General features: G+C 45.0%; 1 protein-coding gene across 1 annotated transcript in view; it reads left to right on the top strand.

The window, feature by feature from the left end:
- LOC126482112 (follistatin-related protein 5-like) overlaps positions 1-21,514 on the top strand; it is a 505,334-nt gene that overhangs the window by 300,740 nt on the left and 183,080 nt on the right. Inside the window, exon 3 of the mRNA XM_050106091.1 lies at positions 7,676-7,850. Coding sequence (XP_049962048.1) covers positions 7,676-7,850 — 175 coding nt within the window. The remainder of the gene's footprint in view (positions 1-7,675; positions 7,851-21,514) is intronic.

Genomic DNA, 21,514 nt, shown 5'->3' with positions numbered 1-21,514 from the left:
GGAGCCGAGCGACCGCCCCGGTCGCAGGTTCGAATCCTGCCTCGAGCATGGATGTGTGTGATGTCCTTAGGTTAGTTAGGTTTAATTGGTTCTAAGTTCTAGGCGACTAATGACCACGGCAGTTAAGTCGGATAGTGCTCAGAGCTATTTGAACCTACAAGTCGTATACAAAGCTATAATTAGAGGGCTACATACATTAAACAAAATACATAAAGTTATAAAGCTACAAAACGATGGATTACCAATAAGTAAGAACCTCCTTCTGCTGGAGAAGCACTACTGGAGAAACCAGTGCACGTCTTACTATATATAATGGAAGCTCCGCCCACTTCTGACGACATGATATGATTACTAACCAATGAGTTATAAGTCGGATAGCAATGTAAAATTTCTTAGTTATAAGAACATTGTCAAGAAGTAAAAAATAAACACATACTAAACTTAGCTTATTTAACAGCTATTGTCGATTAAGAAGCGTTAAAAATATTGTAAGACGTGCACTGGTTTCTCCAGTAGTGATTCTCCAACACAAGGAGATTCTTACTCACTGGTAATTCATCATTTTATAGCTTTATAACGTAATGTTTTTTCTTTAATGTTTGCAGCCCTCTAATTAAAGCTTTGTATACGACTTGTAGGTCTGAAGATGACCACAGTAGTGGTCGATACTGGTCACCGTAATAAATAAATTGTGATCAAGAGTGTTTTAAATAGTAAATATTTTTTCTCTGTTGATCCATTGTGGACCGCGGGACAACCGCTGGTCAAGTATTTACCAAAGAAAATCGCCAAACAGCCATATGTTTACACAAGTTATTTTTTTTTATTTTGACAACCAGTTTCCGTTCAAATGATTCAAATAGCTCTAAGCACTATGGGACTTAACATGTGAGGTCATCAGTCCCATAGACTTAGAACTACTTAAACCTAACTAACCTACACCCATGCCCGAGGCAGGATTCAAACCTGCGACCGTAGCAGTCGCGCGGTTCCGGACTGAAGTGCCAAGAGCCGCTCGTCCACAGCGGCCGGCCACCAGTTTCGGCATTTCAATATGTTATCTTCACGCCCCATATGCACTTCACGCACAGAGTCAGATGTATCGATATTAGCATACTGGAGCCATCAGTATGTGGATACCGTGAATTCGTTACTCCAGTGCTTTCTTCGAAGTTTACAAATCTTTAACATAATGCAGCGCGTCAGCAACCGTATATGTATAGAAATTAAACAGTTTTTCAGCCTTCAGTTGCAAGGTAATTTTTACTCGTTTACCTAGGTTTCGTTCCAGTAATGGAATCTTCTTCAGAACAAAAAATTAAATTATTTTGAGAGCCAAACACTGGTAATGTCACAGATTAAAAATTAAAACAATAAAGACGCATAATCATAAGATTATGTCTGTCAAGATTAAAACCATTAAGGCGAACGTAGACGGAGCTACGCCGGCCAGAAATGAGGACCACATGTGAGCGGCACGGAAGAAGATTCCATTACTGGAATCGAAACCTAGGTAAACGAGTAAAAATTACGTTGCAACTTTCTTCGAAGACCTGCATATTGGAGCCATCATTATCTGGATACCGTGAACTCATTATCCGAACGCTTCCTTCGGAGACTAGAGTTGGTCTCCGAAGGAAGCGTTCGGATAATGAATTCACGGTATCCAGATAATGATGGCTCCAATATGCTAATACCGATACATCTGAATGTCTGTGCATGAATTGCATATGGGACCTGAAGATGTATTACTGAAATGGTGAAACTGGTTGTCAACGTAAAACAAAATAACTTCTCAAAACGTACTGCTGTTTGGCAGTTTTTCTTGGTATACATATTGTTAGGTCCAGGACAAACTACAACATTTTTTGTTGTGTCCAACCCACGACAAGTTTCTGAAAACACTTGAAAGAAGAGTTGCGCACTACCCAAACTACGCTTCGGTATATTTCGTACAGTACACTAGTGACTTATTAAATGGTACGATTACCGGCAGTACTGGTGGCAGAGTTTGGGGAAGAAACGTAAATGAATGTGTGTGAGATAAACTGGGGGCCGAAGACTTCTCTTTGTTTTCTATTTGTTTTGCACCTAATTACAATAGCTCATCGTCCACTGTGTGTTTCACAAGTTATAAATTTCATTTTATAACTAATAAAAGTTAGGTGGTTGTGTAACTTCCGCGGTTTTTTCCAACGAAAACAATTACTTTTGTTGCAACTACAGTTTACATACACAAACATAAGAAAAGTCTATACAATTATTTTTGTTCTTTTTTTTACTACATAGAACGTGTTTGATCATGATGAAAGACATGACTTCCTTGTTGTTATTATTGATAAGTACGAAAGTTGTTTATGAATAACACAAACATGATTTATATAAGCTGAAAGAATTATTAAAGTAGTGTTTGATACTTATGTTTAAGGAAATTGCGCTTTATAGCGCTGTGTAAAGAACCTGTTTTGCTTTTTTTATTGTATTTTACTACAACATCCCTTTGCTGCATGTTACAGACCAACAATTCACGATGAAGAGGTAGAAGAAGGAGCATGTTGTAATAAACATCCTCGTTCAGGTTCATGTAAGCGAAAACCGCCCCCCCCCCCCCCACCAATCATTATAGGGTCTCTCCACTCACAGCTCGTTCAACGCCTCACTGTGACATCGGTGCTCTCGCCACCTTGAGTCATTTGAAAAGAAGCGAAATCACGACTCATCATACGCCTGCAGTCAGTTACTGTCTACTTTGTGTGTTACTTCTCTCGCTGAAGACGTGCAGTTTTGTTTGCTGCTGCGAGCAGCGATCTTTTGCGAGATACCTGGCTACAGCTGTCCACTGCATGCAGTTCCGTTCGCAACTTTCGCTCAGTAACTGGTTGAGATGGTCCTGTGTTCACAGACAGCAGCGGCTCCTGTCGGATTTGAAATCGAATGTCCCTGACAAGGCGTAAGACACGTCTTCGGTCCCCTCTTGTTAAGATTTTGTACATCATCTTTTGTTATCCTATGTTACATGGCCACCATTGGTGCACAATTTTTTGTAAATGTGTGGTACAACTTATGTTGGTAGTTCAACAAACTGGGACTACCTGATTCACAGTGTGGTCATGGGCATGTCCACAAACAACAGCTCCTCTCTGACAATCTTTCAGGTCTCGTCATCCACTGGCTGATCCCATACAACTGACTGGCACACACACACCATTCCGTGCCTTGACTAACATCATCTGTGAGGTCACGTGCCCTCGTGATACCTGTTCTACTGCATCTATCGTGCTCCAGCCAAAGCCAAAGTACATAAAAATTTGTATTCTAAACATGCTCTCAACTGACATGCATTCTCGTATTCATAGTTTTAGACCCATGAGTTTATACAATAACGTGATATACGCTCTAAGACATAAAAAACGAGGCACCACGAAGAAATTATAAAAATGGGGCGAAAATCGGTACGTGTGAGGAACACGTACAAACAAACAAATGAATAAAATTTCAGAAAAAATTGAAAAATTATTCAACAGAATGAGCTTTGCAAATGGAGAAAGTCAATAACTTGTTGATCCATTTCTGCCGCTTATGCAAGCAGTTATTCGGCTTGTCATTCATTTACGCAGCTGGATGTCATCCGCAGGGGTATCGTGCCAAATGCTATCTAATTGGCGCATTAGATCGTCAAAGTCCCTAGTTGGAGAGCCCTGCCCAAACGGTTCCAAAAGTTCTAAATTAGGAAGAGATCTGGCCACCTTGTTGAAAAAAATGGTTCAAATGGCTCAAATCACTATGGGACTTAACATCTGAGGTCATACGTCCCCTAGACTTAGAACTACGTAAACCTAACTAATCTAAGGACATCACAAACATCCACACCGAGTTGAACAAAGTAGGGTTTGGCAAGTACGAACAAAAGTAGTAGAAGCCTGCCGTTGTGGCCGAGTGGTTCTAAGCGCTTCAGTCCACAACCGCGTTGCTGCTACGGTCGCAGGTTTGAATCCTGCCCCGGGCATGGATGTGTGTGATACCCTTAGGTTAGTTAGGTTTAAGTAGTTCTAAGTTCTAGGGGACTGATGACCTCAGATGTTAACTCCCATAGTGCTCAGAGCCATTTGAACCATTTTTTAACAAGTAGTAAAAACTTTCACCGCGTGCGGGTGGCATTATCTTGCTGAATTGTAAATCCAGGACGGCTTGCCGTTAAGACCAACAAAATGGAGCGTAGAATATCGTCGATGTACCGCTGTGCTGTAAGGGTACCGTGGATGACAACCAACAGGGTCCTGCTATGGAAAGAAATCATCATCGGCGGTTCGAAGCGAGATTCATCACTGAAGACAATTCTACTCCAGTCTATGAAATTCCAACCCGAAGACATGTCTTGAGACGCCCCGGACAGATGTGCGATAGCAACATGACTGTCGCTCGCTTTACGACTCCAAAACCAGGAGTGATGGCCTGGGGTGCTATTTCTTTTCACAGCGGGACCCCTTTGGTTGTCATCCGCGGTACCCTTACAGCACAGTGGTACGTCGACGATATTGTACGCCCCATTTTGTTGGTCTTCATGGCAAGCAAACCTTGGTTTATATTTCAGCAAGATAATTCCTGCCCTCATACGGAGGCAGTTGTTACTACTTGTCTTCGTGCTTGCCATACCCCACTGTGGCCAGCAAGGTCGCCAGATCTCTCCTCAGTTCAGGAAGTTTCGTGCATTAAGGGTAGGGCCCTCCAACCATCTCAGGATTTTGGCGATGTAAGACGCCAGTTGTACAGAATTTGGTATGAAATCCCTGAGGAGGACCTCCAACAACTTTATCAGTCAGTGTTAAATCGAATAACTGCTTGCATAAGGACCAAAATTGGAGTAACGCGTTATAGCCTTGCTCAATTTGTGAAGCTGTTTGTTTTGAATAAACCAACAATTTTTTTTTAAATTGTGATAATTTTTTTGTCTGAACAAGTACATCACATCCCATTCGGATTATTTCTTTTTGCTATGTCGTTTCTTTTCCTCCTCCTCTTCCTCCTGCTCCTTCTCCTCCTTCTTCTACTTCTTGTTCTTGTTCTTAAAGTGTAACTATACCATTAGAGAAATAGGGTCTAGACCAGAAGACACTTACATCGTGAACGTTTTTGCAATGTTAATATCAGTGAGTTGATTTGCATGAACCTGATAAGTTGAACTGCAGATCTGAATTTACATCAGCTGCATGTAGGCGACTGTGTTTGTAGCTCAGTTGTATGCAAAGGGCATGCTCGGCTCAGTTTGTCAGCATAGCTCACAAACACAAGATTTCATATAAAATGATCAGTGACTAACTAACCTTCTGTTCTGAAAAAAAGAGAAAATAAAGTCATATATAGGGAGACGGAGACTATTGCTCTCTGTATTTACCGACAAAGTTATGTCGTTTACTGAAACAACTCAAGCTGAGATCAAAATGCACTTCAAATTGATAGGTTTAGCTTCGTTTGTGAAACGCAAATCAACGTGAAATGGTCAAAACTGTAAAAATGATACAAAGGACATTGGAATGACTTCGAAAATATTTGATTAGAGAAACATATCACTGCTCCCAAAATGTAACTAATACACGACGGCACACACATTATTTATGTACAAAGCACGTGGACGAAAATGCTACAGCAAGTAAAGTATTGCAACAAAAGAAAATCTATAAACCTCTAAAAATATCTGAAAAGTTCATTGAACGGTTATCTGATGAGTCTGATACCCCTACTGTTTGGGTAGACTAATGGAAGATCGATTCTGTACCATACATCGAAGATCACCCATGTCGTTAATCCACAAGCGCAATATCTCCAGCATCAAAATCACATGCACTTAGGTTCTAAGAATACCGTGAAAGTCACCACTCCTACCCTGGCATTGCGATCAACAGAATAGACATACATTATACGCACATTATCTACGAGTGACCAGGGGATTCTGATTTCAGTTGCATTCAAGTTTTACATATCAACATAGCATCTCACCACACCGCTGTACCCCACTCCAGACCACCGACCGATTCTATCATATTGTCTACTTTACCTCCTTCAACCAAGCCGTCCACAGTTCGGTGTAACAGTCCGTGCTTTAATCTCATTGGCTAATGGAACCGAAAACTCAGAGAGTGTCTGTCATCCAAATTTCCAAACGTGCGAAAGGCTATTATCCGTGCAGGTACTGAGAGCTCGGCATAGCGCATATCTTTCCAGTGTACCTGCATGTTTATAACATGCGAAATAATTTTATTAATGAAAATAATGAATGTGGCATACCACTTTCAGACTTAGTTGTCGGACAGAAGTGAGTCAGCTTTGCAATAATCGTGCAGGTTAGATAAGACGGGCGTTCAGCAAGTAATGCAATACATTTTTTCCCCCTGAAAGCACGTTGGTTTTATTCAGAATGCCAGTACACCATATTATTCCCCACTCATTTGGCTACAAAACCTTATATTTCAACATAATCTCCGTTCAATGTGACGGTTTTGCGCCACCTTACTGGAGGGCCTGTATGCCAGCATGGAACCGTGCTACTGGTTGACGTCGGTGCCAACGTCTTGCTGCATCAGTAAGCTCCCCATCACTCATGTACTGTTTCCCGCGGAGTGATCCTTCATTGGGCCTAGCATAAAGAAGTCGGAAGGAAAGAGATCCTGGTTTTAAGGGAGATGAGGAAGGAACAGTTCAATGAAGTTTTGTGAGGTCCTCTCGGATGCGCAGACTCGTATGAGAAGGAGAAGTTCGTTTGCACTCTTGTGGCTACAAACATGTTGAAGTTATTTCTTCAATCAACTTCCTGTCTTAACACTTAGCACTTACCACTCAGTTGCGAGGACATCAAGCAGAATAATCCCTTCGAAGTTCCAAAAGGCGGACACCATGACTTTATCAGCAGAGGGTTGAACTTTTCAGAGGAGAGTTGACGTGACGGCACCCCATGGATTGCCGTTGTGTTTCCGGTTCGAAGTGACGAACTCCTTTCATCACCTGTGCCGATGTTCGGCAAAAAATTGTCACGATCAGCGTCGTAACGCACAAGCGGCGAGGAAGCCAACGAGCACACATCTTTTAGTACCTCAGCAGGTGAACGAATGTCTCAGCACTACCGACAGAGAGGTCCAGCTATGCAGCGAGGTGTTTGAATGTAATGTGTCGATCACCTCTAGCGAGAATGACCGCAAGTTCCAACGCTGTAGGAGTCACAGCTGCGTGCGGCTAACCTTTCTTATTATTATCGGACAGGTTAGTGCGTTCTTGTTGTGATGACAGACGCCACGCCCAGCGACTCATCGTTCTTTTGTTCACTGTCTACAAAAGCCTATGTATATCTGCGATGTTCTGGTTTTCTGCCAAAATAAACTCAATGGGAGCTCTCGTTGCTTTGAAAGCACCTCCGTTGCAGATGCCATTTTGAAGAGCACATATAGTACCACCTCCTATCGGAGCTTCATGAAAGTTTAGGGGCTGCAGCGAGAATATTCCATCATATCCCACAACAAATCTCCCATTTTTCAAACGAAATTGGCTGAGGAAAATACGTGTTGCATTACTTATTGAACAGCCCTCGTAGTAATAATTGAACTCAGATTAGAAATACAGTGGAAAAAATGTAGTGTATGTGTGTTGTACAGCTGCTACAATGCGCCCGGTGTTTGTGTGTGTGCAGAGGTCGCGCCACCACCGCGACTTCGCGGCGGCCCCGCAGCAGCTGCAGCTGCAGCCGCAGACCCCAGCCACCACGCCGCCGCCGCCGCCGCCGCGAAGCCCTGGCAGCCCAGAAGCCGCCGCCGGGGAGTCCGCAGACGCTGAGGACTACGACGAGGACCTGCTCGCTAGGGAGAGTGAGTCCGCGCTCATGCTACCCCAGCTCTCGACACACCCAGCTCACGACAATCTTTTTTTATTATTGATTTATATATTTGGCTCTTATCTGCACAGCTATTCAGTCAAATACGTTTTTTTAGGCATTAGTGTTCTGACAGGTTAAACCAGACGGCCACGAATTTTCCTCCTGTGCCAACTCCTTTATTCCAGAGTAACAATTGCACCTTGCGTCTCAATTACTTTTTTCAGTATACTCAAATCTCTGCCTTCCTTTACAGTTTTTACCCTCTACAGCCAACTCTGGTACCGCTCTTATTTTATATATCACAAATACCGTTTTATCCCGAAAATAAGCCGTACTTTTTATCGGTATTTGACCCTCGAAAAGTTTGGGTGCGGTTTATATCGGCTTTCTCGACTTTTTACGTACCCCTGCTGTAAAAAAAATTGTGCTCATTTGCAACACTAATACTAGCGTCTGTAACCGAAACTGGCGGCAAGGCATTTTATTGCGGAATAATGCAAACTTTTACCTGTATTTTATTGGCCTTAACATTATGTAGGTCTACCAATATTGTTTCCGTAGCTTGTAGTTGAGTTTCAGTTGGCTACTGTTGAAAAAGCCTGATTTACCTCAACACGAACGACAGTTAGAGCGAAATGTATCTTCAAGCAAAGGAATTCGGCGCAGTTACGAAGCATGCCTCAAACTTACTGTTCATTTTGCTTAAACTGCAACCAACAGAGAGGCACGAAAGAAATATGGACTGGAAAAATACAATGTGCAGCGCTGGATTGCTACTGAATTAAAATGGAAGACGGCAGTTTCAACGAGAAAATCATTCTGGGGACCGAAATGTGGCAAATATCCGGAACTTGAAGCTACGGTTCTTTCCTGTGCGCAAGATAAGAGGAAATATGGGATGGCTATCTCACGAGAAATAATCAAACTGAAGGCACTGGATGTCACAATATGTGTCTCCCAGAAAGAGAATTCCATGCCGACGTTGGTTGTTGTCGGTTTACGCGGACAAATGACCTCTCTCTCCGACGAATTACTACAACAGCACAGAGAATGCCAGCAGATTTCGAGGTGAAATTGGTTAACTTTCATTGGCACGTCATCCAGTTGCGAAAGTGTCACTCATAACCCTCCCATCAGATCGGCAATCTTGGCGAAACGACACTATTTTTTGAAATACCGAGCTATACGACAGTGGATATGAAAGTGGTGAAACGTATCCTGTTAAGAAAAAGCACGAAAAAAAATGATAGTTTGATGTTAGCCTTTACAGACGAAGGTGGAAGTTTACACCCTTATGTCATTCTGAATAGAAAAACATGCAAAAGAAAACATTCCTAATGGCTTAGTGATTCACTGTCAAGAAAAGGGCTGAATGGCTACGTAAGTGATTGTTCACTGGCTGTCTAGTGTTTGGAATCGCAGACCTGGGGCTCTGCTTGCTAAGAGAGCCGTGCTAGTTATGGATATAGGACATCTAACTACTAAAGAGAAAGACAAACCTGCTGCACAAAAGACACATCTCTTCGTAATACCGCCCCAAGCTATGTTCACGTAAAGTGCATTAAGTAGGAGAACGATCCTCTAACAGAACTTGCCCTCGAACATATTATTATCACAGTTCAGTGAGGCAGCGCCACCACAAGTCTCATGACACCATCCAGCGACACAGTGACTTACCTACTTTATTCTGTTCCTATAACCTTACGAGTATGCATAGGATTTCTGTTTGTTACCATTATGCCTTAATCATGCTTCACTAGCAGCGGATTTTGTTATCAGATTTACTATGACGCCAGTAGTTACTTCACATGACACGAAGTAAGACGGTTGCTAACCAGCCTGCCACAATCAAGTTGATAGTACGCAAAAAGCAGTGGGCTTATCGGTAGAAATAAAATCGTGAGTACCGAGTTTAAACAACTCTGTATCGTCTAAAGCATTCAAAAGTAAACTTTACAAACTCCGAAAGGACATTTCAACCTACGGTTGCAAGTATTAGATTTATAAGCAAACGTAACATCATTCGTCAAATACGCAATTAGAAATCTTCGACAAAATTATTCTTTACGCTTCAGGAGTAGTAAGGTCTTTGAATTTACCGTAGCAATAAGTGAATAAAGAAATCTGTGATGCTGCAACTGTCGTCCAAGCAGTCCGAATTAGCTACCTGTCCGCACCAATCGCATTCCGCGGAAACACGCGATCGAATACCAACACAGATAGCGATCAACATTGCCAGTTCTTACATCCAAAACTTAATTTTGTCGTTGAATATAAATTGTATTAATGTTAATCAGATACATCTCCCCTTTGTGGCTCGAATGTAACACTCCAACTCAGAACCAAGTATTAATGGAAAATTCCCTTCAAACAAGAAAGTCACACGACTTGCAACCCGGGAACGACTACTACTGGACGACAGCAAACTGATTCGCCAAAGACGTAATACTAACACAGGGACTGAGCAAAGAGTTTGCGAAAGACTATGTACCGATATATTAAAACTGGTAAGAGCAGTAGATAATAAATTAGAGCAAAATAAGTATCACAAACAGTAAAATATGCTGCGAGGGAATGAAGGTACTTGGAAACAACAACCTTCCAATGTATGTATAGTACCAACAACGAAGTACAGCAGAGATGGTGCTATGGTATGGAGGTGTTTTTCGTAGTTAAGGTTTGTTCCTCTTATTGCGATTAAGAAAACGACAAACGCAGTTCGATATGGACAGTTTTACAGCTGTAGACGCCACGGAGATGTTCCTCTATGGTTGGAGATGGAAAGGGTAGTTGAAGGTCACGATGCTGATAGTCCACCACTCTGGAGTGGGTAGCATTGGAGGAGTAAGGGGATGTCTGACAGTCGTCCGACATGTGGTCATAGAAACATAATTGTTAAATCATTCATTCGTTATTCATCCAGTACAACCACCGAGATAATTGTATTGTATTGTTTTGTATGGTAACCGGGGACCTAGAAACGACGTCCCCACCGCAGCCGCAGTGGTCCACAACCCCACGACGACCACCGCAGTCCACTTCACCCCTCTGCCGCCCCACACCGAACCCAGGGTCATTGTGCCGTTCGGCCCCCGGTGGACCCCCCAGGGAACGTCTCACACCAGACGAGTGTAACCCCTATGTTTGCGTGGGAGAGTAATGCTGGTGTACGCGTACGTGGAGAACTTGTTTGCGCAGCAATCGCCGACATAATGTAACTGAGGCGAAATAAGGGGAACCAGCCCGCATTCGCCTAGGCAGATGGAAAACCGCCTAAAAACCATCCACAGACTTGACTGTTCACCGGACCTCGACACAAATCCGCCGGACGGATTCGTGCAGGGGACCAGGCGCTCATTCCCGTCCGGAAGGCCGTGCGTCAGACCGCACCGCCAACCGGGCGGGCCACCGAGATAATACTTGAAGAGGCCAATGCCCACAGGTAAGCCTGCGAGGAAGACGCTGTGGTCAGCATGCGGCTCGTGGTCGCGCACAGCCGACGGTGTAGTGCAGCCCGCAAGTGATGACGAAAACGGCAATGCAGGGCCGCTGACTCCAGCAAGATGGCATCCCACAGCGGCAGACGCACTGCGTAGAAGTAAAAGAGCAGCCACAGATAACATGCCCCGTGGCGAGCAGGCTCATTGCGTGGATCCAGTGTCAGAACAGAAGTGTCTACCCAAACGAGTAGAGGCAGGGCGAAAGGAGTTTGCCTACACACGTGACAGACAGCTGCATGACCCCGTGCTCGAGCGGTAGACCGCCGGAGTAGGAGGCCGGCAGCAGCTGAAGTAGGCCACAGGTGGCCCGCCGGCTGGACGCCGCTAAGTCCACAGCATTGCACATGCCACCAGCAACAGGGCCGAAACTGGCAGTGGCAGAGTCCAGAAAGGGCGACTGATTGAGTAGCGTACACTCATAGACTCCTAGGCTCTACACTCTTGGACAGTCCTTGGTCCGCTTCCCCCGCCCCCCCCCCCCCCCCGCCCCCCTTGTGAATGATGACTGGCAGACTGTGACAACTTTGACTAAAAATGACGAGTATTTTTGTGTCGTGGTCCCTTGTTTTGCTACAGCTTCGGTTTCTATCATGTAAGACACAAAAAGTCCGTGGCTCAGATGTGAAGTAACCAGGACAGGAACTCTGCAAAGGTTCTGCCATTTTGTTTAGTTGGTAATATTGGAAGATTATAATTAAAGTGTAGATACTCAAGGAGGTCCAGTTTGCCCTGCAATTATCGTGCGACAGCGAAACTTGGTAGATACTCTATTGCGTTAATGAGGAACCAATTTATGGTAGAAAAAATTAGTTCCAATTTTGTCCATCCAGTCATACTTCTTGTAAGACTATATGACAACCACGCTGTTATTTGACAAGCCATAACGTGAGTGAACAGTATGGCTCTCGAGAAGAGAGACTGTACACTGTTAGTGAAACTGTTTCATGTGAACAGCAGAAATTGCAGTGCTGCTTTGAGACGAGTGAAAGATCTGAGAAGAGGCTCGATGTCATTAAATGATTTAAAGAAGATGAAAATGAAATCTCAAAACATGGGTGAGCCTGGTGTAGCACCTGGAAGGGGGAGGTGTCCTAAGCCAGTGAAAGTTACTGACGAAGTTGCTGTTGCTGCGACTGACCATGCAGCACTTGCACCGGGTAGCGCCAGTGCTCGTGCAGAGTCACGAGAATTGTCCATCCCATGGTCACAAGTAAGGGAATTTTTGCAGCCCGTAATACACTGGCATCCGTACAAGATCCAGACGGTGGAGGAACTGAAACCTCAGAATTTGCTCTTCGGTTTTTGGTGTGGTGTCACCGCCAGACACCACACTTGCTAGGTGGTAGCCTTTAAATCGGCCGCGGTCCGTTAGTATACGTCGGGCCCGCGAGTCGCCACTGTCAGTGATTGCAGAGCGCGCGCCGCCACACGGCAGGTCTAGAGAGACGTCCTAGCACTCGCCCCAGTTGTACAGCCGACTTTGCTAGGAATGCTGCACTGACAAATACGCTCTCATTTGCCGACACTATAGTTAGCATAGCCTTCAGCTACGTCATTTGCTACGACCTAGCAAGGCGCCATTACCAGTTTATATTGAGATTGTTATTTATCTTGGGATGCATGTACAGTCAGACCGATGTTCTCCAATTATGGATTAAAGTTAAGTATTACAGCAACTGCGTCCGTTTTTCTAAGTTCTCATTTCCTTGTAATGTTCCAGACCTCACGCCAGCCTGCGTGAGCTTAAACGCGTGCCTTTCGGCTGCCGGTCATAGTGGATTGGCTGTCTGGCCAGTCAACTACATTTGGCACGGACCGAAGTTTATGACACGTGGCCGGGCAATATTCTGTGGAGAGACGAGGTACCTTTAACATTACACAGGGTGCAGTGAACACACAGAGCTGCCGAATTGGGATACCTTTTCACCGCATGTTGCGCACGAATGGTTATTGCACTCGCCGCAAGTATCTGTGCTGACTGAACTTATCACATCAGGGGCTGCTTGCTGACACAACAGGAACTGCTGTTACGACGCCGGTCAGTTACCACATCGCCGAGGAACCAGAGCTGAAATACTGGGTGGGTATAAGTAAAATGCAGCTTCTCACAGAGGTCCATTGTGGACTGTAATTATAGCGTAGGAACGAACTTGGTAGCTATTGTAATGCGTTAATGCGGGCCCATTTAAAATGTAAATAATTTTTTCAATTTTGGCCAACAGGTGCATATCTGGCGCTGTGATGTAATGAATTAGGAAAGGGACGTGGGCAGAAAAGGTCAAACACGTGAGAAAGGCGTAATGTTTATTTTATTATTAACCGACGCTTACACAATTTGTTCAGTATGAGCACTGGAGATGTCGACGAGATTCTTTATCTGTAAAACGACGTGATCGGTAGCTGCTCGCAGCAGTTCTGATGGAATCTGAGCAACGTGTTCTTACGTACTGGCTTCAGGTCAAGTGGATACGGAACGTGTCTCTCGAAAACATGTTCTTTTAGATATCCCCAGTCACTTCGGCTCAGAGCAGGTAATCTTGCAGAATATGCGTCAGGAAAACCTCTGGAGATAACTCGTTCATGGCAGGTTGCATTAAGCAGATCTTTTACAGCGCGAGCGACAATAGGTGTTGCCCCGTATTGCATGTAGACAGTGGTTTACTCACAGTTGCGCTCCTCCAAAGCAGGAATAATATGCTGTAAAAGAGGGTCTCGATAACGCGCAAACATCACGGATTACTTGACAGGCCATCTGGGTGTACTGTCCTCAAAGAACAGCGGACCGAAAATAAAAGTGGTTGTGAATTCACCCGACGTGACCCACTTATGCGTTCTCTTGCGTTGGCCACGCATGGTGTCTTAATTTCACTGACCTACGCCCAACCAGTTAATAGCGACACAACCCAGCACTGTGTACCGTGTACAGCAGAGTAACGGTTCGGAGATGGTGCTTGTATAAGAATGAAAAAACACCCTGTAATAAAGCACCATCTGTCAGGCAACTTTGCGGACGATGACATTCCGGAAATGGTCTGGCTTGCCCGGAGTCCCGTCCTTAACACTGTGGAACGCCTTTCGGATGAGTTAGAACGTCGACTCTGCACCAGAGCCCCACATCACTACCTTTTCTGGCTTTGGCTCCTCAAGAAGAATTGTCATTACTCCACAGATACTCAGACACCTGACTTTAAAGTTTGCCCAGAAGATTTCGCCGGCCGCGGTGGCCGAGCGTTTCTAGGCGCTTCAGTCCAGCGCCGCGCGACTGCTACGATCGCAGGTGCGAACCCTGCCTCGGGCATGGATGTGTATGATGTCCTCAGGTTAGTTAGGTTTAAGTAGTTCTCAATTCTAGGGGACTGATGAGCTCAGAAGTTAAGCCCCATAGTGCTCAGTCGTTTGAACCATTTTAACCCAGAAGATTTCAGCGGTGGACGGCTGGTGCCTGATGAGTCGGCACACCCGCCACACAGCAATGCAATGCCTGTTGCCAACAAGTTTGATACCTGCAGCTGAAACTTCCCGACTTCACTGTGTCGGAAAGGGGTTGGCAGGGGAGGGGGGCACGACCAACAACACGCACATCCACGAAGCTGCTTGACGTCGGCCACTTCCTGGTATCCATAAGCCAGGTGGCCTTTTAGCTCTGTCAGTCTAAAGTCGAGTCCGAAGAAACGACGAGTCCAAAACACAGCGCCGCCGGATCAAGACAACCTCCGCACACCGCCGATTGTGACAGCAACCGATTTCGATCTTGAAGAGTATCCTATAGTGACAGTTATTCCCCTTGCGTTCTTTTATATAGAGAATCAGTACTGTGTTGTTCATGTTTTCTTGTTGCTTTCTAGAGAAATAAATATCTACGGTTCAGTGCTAGCTGAACACCTATTTCTTGTCTGTGTGCACAATCCCACAACTGGATACTTCATGCTGTAGTAAAGCGGAATGGTGGACCACCTCATATTAATGTTGCCGATAGGTGTGTAGAGTGTTTTTATCAGATAGTGTACACCTAAAACAGCAAACAGATTTCATGATGGGTTATTCACATCTCAGAATAGCGGTGCTTGTCAAGGGTATCACCAGGCTGCATTCCTGTAAGTCATTTGTTAATGTGCGCCCTTATTACTTTTTATATTTAACTTGAGGATCTCAAAGGAAAAAAAAAGTATGAATCCTGACCCCGTCATCACCGTTATGCATAGCTGTGCTCTCAGCACGTGCACAAAAGAGATACATTGTGTACACAGGCGAGCTCGCGCGTTGTTTACGCGCCTAGCGGTGGGACACGTGTCCGAGCGGGACCGCCACGTGACCGCAGACCAGGCGGCCCACGTGGACTGGCGGCACGCCAGCGGCAGATTGCCGCCAAACGCGGTGAAGCCCGCAGCCGCAGCGCGTCAGAGCGCGTCCAATACAGCCACACTGCCAATGGAACGGCGCAAAGCCAGCCACCAATACAGCAGGCGGAAGCGGCGGAAACTGGCGCAGAAGTGAAGCAGTCGCCAGGGAGCGGCTTCGCCTCTTTCCTTTTTATCACTGCAGGGCCGGCAGGCGGAGGCTAAGAACTTTTTTCCGGGGAGGACTCGAGAAAAAGACGATGCCGCTTATTCAGCAGTCGGATTTGGCGTCGTATTCCATCTGCCACAGATCCCTGCTCGGGCTGAATAAACAGGGGACCAGGGCGAGGATGTAGACACTCTCTGTTAGAAATTTCAGAAACCTTCCGAACGCCAACAAACTGACTGCTAACGGAATTATTTTATTATATTATAGGAACGACTTGGTTTCCTTTTTTATTGTTAGTAACCAGCACTAGGGAAATCAGATACGTGTCCTAGCATTGTATGCACGCTTTTACGGATACGAAAATTTAAAAAATTAAACAGATAACTGCAGGTTGAGTCAGGAGGAAAAGTACATGATTTGAGGGCTTACAGTATTAGATACTGGTTTCCCAGATAGAACACATGTTCTATCTGTCATTTATTTTCTGTATTTTTCAAACATTGTCATTGTTTACAACGTACCATTGTGGTATTAAGGAAGTTATGACAATAATCAAGTCGTGTAACTACCTCGAATTGGTCTACAGAAACACATAAGCTACAGCGCATGCCCCACACACGATATTTCCAATATTCTCGCGCTCGCTTGATGCAAACTAGTAGAGAAGAAAGGAATAGGTCATTTCTGAAGTAATTTAATGTAGTTCACTCTTGTATTCCAACACGTTTTTGCTGGAGGATATTGTTTTCGAGTTATTCGAGAAAAACATACTAAAGTTATATTAAATCTGTTTTATCTTGATAACCATTCGGAATAGGGCATAAGTCCAGATGAAATTGGTTGTTGAGAACCACTAACGATATGACCCCTCGATGCACACACCTTTCCTCCTGAATCACCCAGTACAATAATAAAAAACATTGAAAGGAACACGTAAGATGTGTGGCATGATGTCACGGGCATAGAAGTAAAAGTTAAAGTTGATTTTGACGAAATTAATCTTAACTTTATTCCAGAGATCTAGATATTCCAATAAACAGGAAATTTAAGAGAATTATAAAGAGTCCAGGCTCGTGGAGGTGTGGTTAAGAAATAGGATAAATGTTAGAAAATCGAAAAATTTGACGATACAAAGTCTGGCACTTTGCGACTGGTGTAGCACAAAATACATCAATAGACGCTGAATAACACCATCACAAAATATATCTTTAGGGCAACGTTCATATCTTGTAGTTCCAAAATTAAGCACCAAGAATATTAAATTGAAATCATTGAACAGGAAGCCTTTTATGTTACAGCGGATCGGATGTTAATGGGTAGCGCTCGTACTTCGCGCCTAACAGCAATGTAAAAAGTGAAGGCCCCCAAAAGGAGAAGATATTTCATCTATGAAGTGAAACGGACTCGTATGGTGCTGAAGGGAGCCAGCACGATCGGAAACGAATTTGTTTCTGGGCAAGTTTCTCGAAAAATTGGTGCCAAACGGCCGGACATATAGCGGATAAAATAGTCTCTTGATATTTCTGGTACTTGTTCGCAACTATACTGAACTGGTGAACTCGTCACTAGATTATTAATATAGTGCTGATACCGGGGTGACGAACCGAGCGACAGGAATCAGACTTCACTGCAGAACCGTAAAGTCTTCTGAGAAAACGCATCTGAAAAACGAAGAGTAGATTTATTATTTAGCGTACGGCATTTAAGTACATTTCAGTATTGGATCACATTATTCTACATTACATAAAATTACATATATTCACAAACATCTAGACCTTGTATGTATTCGATGGATATTTGGGATGCCACGAGGAATTCTTCAAAGCCCAAACTGAACACTCTAGCACTGTATTCTTTTCTGATGTGTTGGATGGTCTGCTTAGGCGCGCCGCAGTCACATGCTGGCGAAGACAGCAGTCCCCATTTGAAGAGTGAGTAAGCACATCTTCCATGCCCAATTCTTAATAGGTTCAAAGTTGACCAGATCTTGCGGGGCTGATCAAACCCAGGTACTGCCTCGGTAAGACAAGGCATTAGGTGGCAAGTTGTTGGGGCATTCTGGAGCATTCTCTTCTCCAAGAGTTTATGTCAGACCCAGTGAGGCTGTCGAGAGCAAGAGGAGGATGTCTTGAACGAAGCCTCTTGGTACTCAGATCAGGTATATCGATGTGTACCGGTAGTTCAGGGTTTGCTTCGATCTTGTTATATTCCCTGACCAAGGTTGCTTCTCGTCGTATTTTTGGAAGTGGTATATAACTCAGGACAGGTAGCCATATGTTAGGGGTATACCTAACGGTTCCTGAAAAAATGCGCATGGTGTTAAGTTCGACATCGATTTTGTTCACATGACTACTGTTTAGCCATACTGGCCCACAGTACTCCGCAGCAGAATATACCAGGCTCAGTGCAGACGTCCTCAGAGTTGTTGACGTTGATCCCCAGGTGGTTCCCCAGAGTTTATGAATGAGGTTATTTCTTGTTCTCACCTTGGCAGCTGCTTTTGTAAGGTGTGATTTAAATGACAAGATTCTGTCTAACGTGACCCCTAGGTACCTTGGCTCCTTGTTGTGGTTGAGGCTTGTGTCGTCAAGTATACTTCCAGAGCTCTGTCGGCTTCTCTGTTATTGAGGTGGAAGCAAGTTACTTCTTTCTTCGTGGCGTTAGGCCTAAGCCTCCATTTGCGAAAGTATGCTGCCAAGGCAGACAGATCGGATGACAGGGTTTCTCCCATTGTATCAAAATCGGTGTGCCTTGTTGCAATAGCCCAGTCATCAGCGTAGCCTAATTTCATACAAGCTGTTTCTGGCGTGTCGGCAATGTATAGGCTGAAAAGCAGTGGGGCTAATACCAAGCGTTGAGGTAAGCCATTTTGAAGGAATTTCTGGCTATTGGCTTTGTTTCCCATGACGACCTGGAATCCTCTGTTACCAATCATGTTACCAATAAGCTTTGTCACTTTTTGACAGCGAATTATTTTCATCAGTTTTTAGAGTAGGCCTTGTCTCCAGACGGTATATAGGCAGCTGACAGGTCAATGAAGGCCACAGACGTTTTTAATTTCTTTTGGAATCCCGCTTCAGTATGTGTTGTAAGGGCCAGGACTTGGTATGCACAGTTTCGGTTGGGACGAAAGCCGGCTTGTTCTACTGGGATAGACGTGAGTATTGTCTGGCTGATCCCGTTAAGTATTACTCGTTCCGGAAGTTTGTACACCATGCTAAGCAGTTTCGCATAGCGGACTTCGTTTTACTAGACAAGTTTCATTTTGGGAACCAGTTGACCATAGTTTCTCAAACTCAGGTGGGGCTCGGTAGCCACAGCCACAAGCCACGTGGCATTGTGCGAGTTGAGCGGCCGGAAGATGTTAATTCGCTGAACCAGAAGATTGATTCTCGTGGTGGCTAAGCGCACGTGGCTTCTGGGAGGCGTGGGGGCCAGGTATACACACGGCAGAAGTTACCAGCGTGGGCGGTGGAGTACGGTGATAGTACGCTAGCTGACAGGAGTTTAGATGGCCGCCGATGTTGGCGATTGCGGCGCGGCGTCTGCTACTGTCAGTGGAGGCGAACGATGGGAGTCGCCGCAGTATTCTCGATCTTGGTCATCGAGGCTGGAAAATACAATATGTCTACTCTGTGTATGTTGGAGAAAATACTTTTAATTCCGGAGGTACGCATAAAATATCATCCAAAATTTTGTTAAACGCATTCTCTGAAAATTATCTCGAGCAATTAGTTCCATGAGCCCACGCGAATAGTAAACGGTTGTGAAAACACACTTGACCTCTCAGCAACAAATAATCCTGAGTTAATTATGAGCATCAAAAGCGATACCGGGATTATTGACCACAGGGTTGTCGTAGCGAGATTGAATATTGTAATCACCAAAGCCTCCAAAACTAAGCGAAAAATATAACTATTCAAAAAAGCAGATGAAAATTCACCTGACGCCTTCCTGAGAGACAATCTCCACTCATTCCAAATTAATAATATAAGTGTAGACCAGATGTGGCTTAAATTCAAAGAAATAGTATCGGCAACAGTTGAGAGATCTATACCAAATAAATTAACAAACAACGGAGCTTATCCTCCTTTGTACACAAAACGGGTTAGAACACTGTTGCAGAAACAACGAAACAAACATGCCAAATTTAAACTGAAGCAAAATCCCCAAGATTGGAAATCTTTTACAGAAGCTCGAAATTTAGCTCGGAGTTCAATGCGAGATTTTTATAACAGTTTGCACAGCGAAACTTTGTCTCGAAACCTGGCAGAAAATCCAAAGAGATTCTGGTCGTATTGAAGTATGTTAGCGGCATGAAACAATCTTCTCTGCGCGATAGCAATGGAGATACTATCGAAGACAGTGCTGCCAAAGCACAGTTGCTAAACACAGCCTTCCGAAATGCCTTCACAAAAGAACAAGAAATAAATATTCCAGAATTCGAGTCGCGAACAGATGCCAGCATAAGTAACGTAGAAGCAAATATCCTCGGAGTAGTGAAGCAACTTAAATCTCTTAATAAAAGCAAGTCTTCTGGTCCAGACTGTATACCAATTAGGTTCATTTCGGAGCATGCTGATGCATTAGCTCTATACTTAACAATCATATACACTCCTGGAAATTGAAATAAGAACACCGTGAATTCATTGTCCCAGGAAGGGGAAACTTTATTGACACATTCCTGGGGTCAGATACATCACATGATCACACTGACAGAACCACAGGCACATAGACACAGGCAACAGAGCATGCACAATGTCGGCACTAGTACAGTGTATATCCACCTTTCGCAGCAATGCAGGCTGCTATTCTCCCATGGAGACGATCGTAGAGATGCTGGATGTAGTCCTGTGGAACGGCTTGCCATGCCATTTCCACCTGGCGCCTCAGTTGGACCAGCGTTCGTGCTGGACGTGCAGACCGCGTGAGACGACGCTTCATCCAGTCCCAAACATGCTCAATGGGGGACAGATCCGGAGATCTTGCTGGCCAGGGTAGTTGACTTACACCTTCTAGAGCACGTTGGGTGGCACGGGATACATGCGGACGTGCATTGTCCTGTTGGAACAGCAAGTTCCCTTGCCGGTCTAGGAATGGTAGAACGATGGGTTCGATGACGGTTTGGATGTACCGTGCACTATTCAGTGTCCCCTCGACGATCACCAGTGGTGTACGGCCAGTGTAGGAGATCGCTCCCCACACCATGATGCCGGGTGTTGGCCCTGTGTGCCTCGGTCGTATGCAGTCCTGATTGTGGCGCTCACCTGCACGGCGCCAAACACGCATACGACCATCATTGGCACCAAGGCAGAAGCGACTCTCATCGCTGAAGACGACACGTCTCCATTCGTCCCTCCATTCACGCCTGTCGCGACACCACTGGAGGCGGGCTGCACGATGTTGGGGCGTGAGCGGAAGACGGCCTAACGGTGTGCGGGACCGTAGCCCAGCTTCATGGAGACGGTTGCGAATGGTCCTCGCCGATACCCCAGGAGCAACAGTGTCCCTAATTTGCTGGGAAGTGGCGGTGCGGTCCCCTACGGCACTGCGTAGGCTCCTACGGTCTTGGAGTGCATCCGTGCGTCGCTGCGGTCCGGTCCCAGGTCGACGGGCACGTGCACCTTCCGCCGACCACTGGCGACAACAT

Source organism: Schistocerca serialis, chromosome 1, assembly GCF_023864345.2.
Source record: "Schistocerca serialis cubense isolate TAMUIC-IGC-003099 chromosome 1, iqSchSeri2.2, whole genome shotgun sequence".
Classification (NCBI taxonomy): domain Eukaryota; kingdom Metazoa; phylum Arthropoda; class Insecta; order Orthoptera; family Acrididae; genus Schistocerca; species Schistocerca serialis.
Note: the sequence above shows the minus strand (reverse complement) of the source record. Positions and strands in the feature narration are given on the sequence as shown.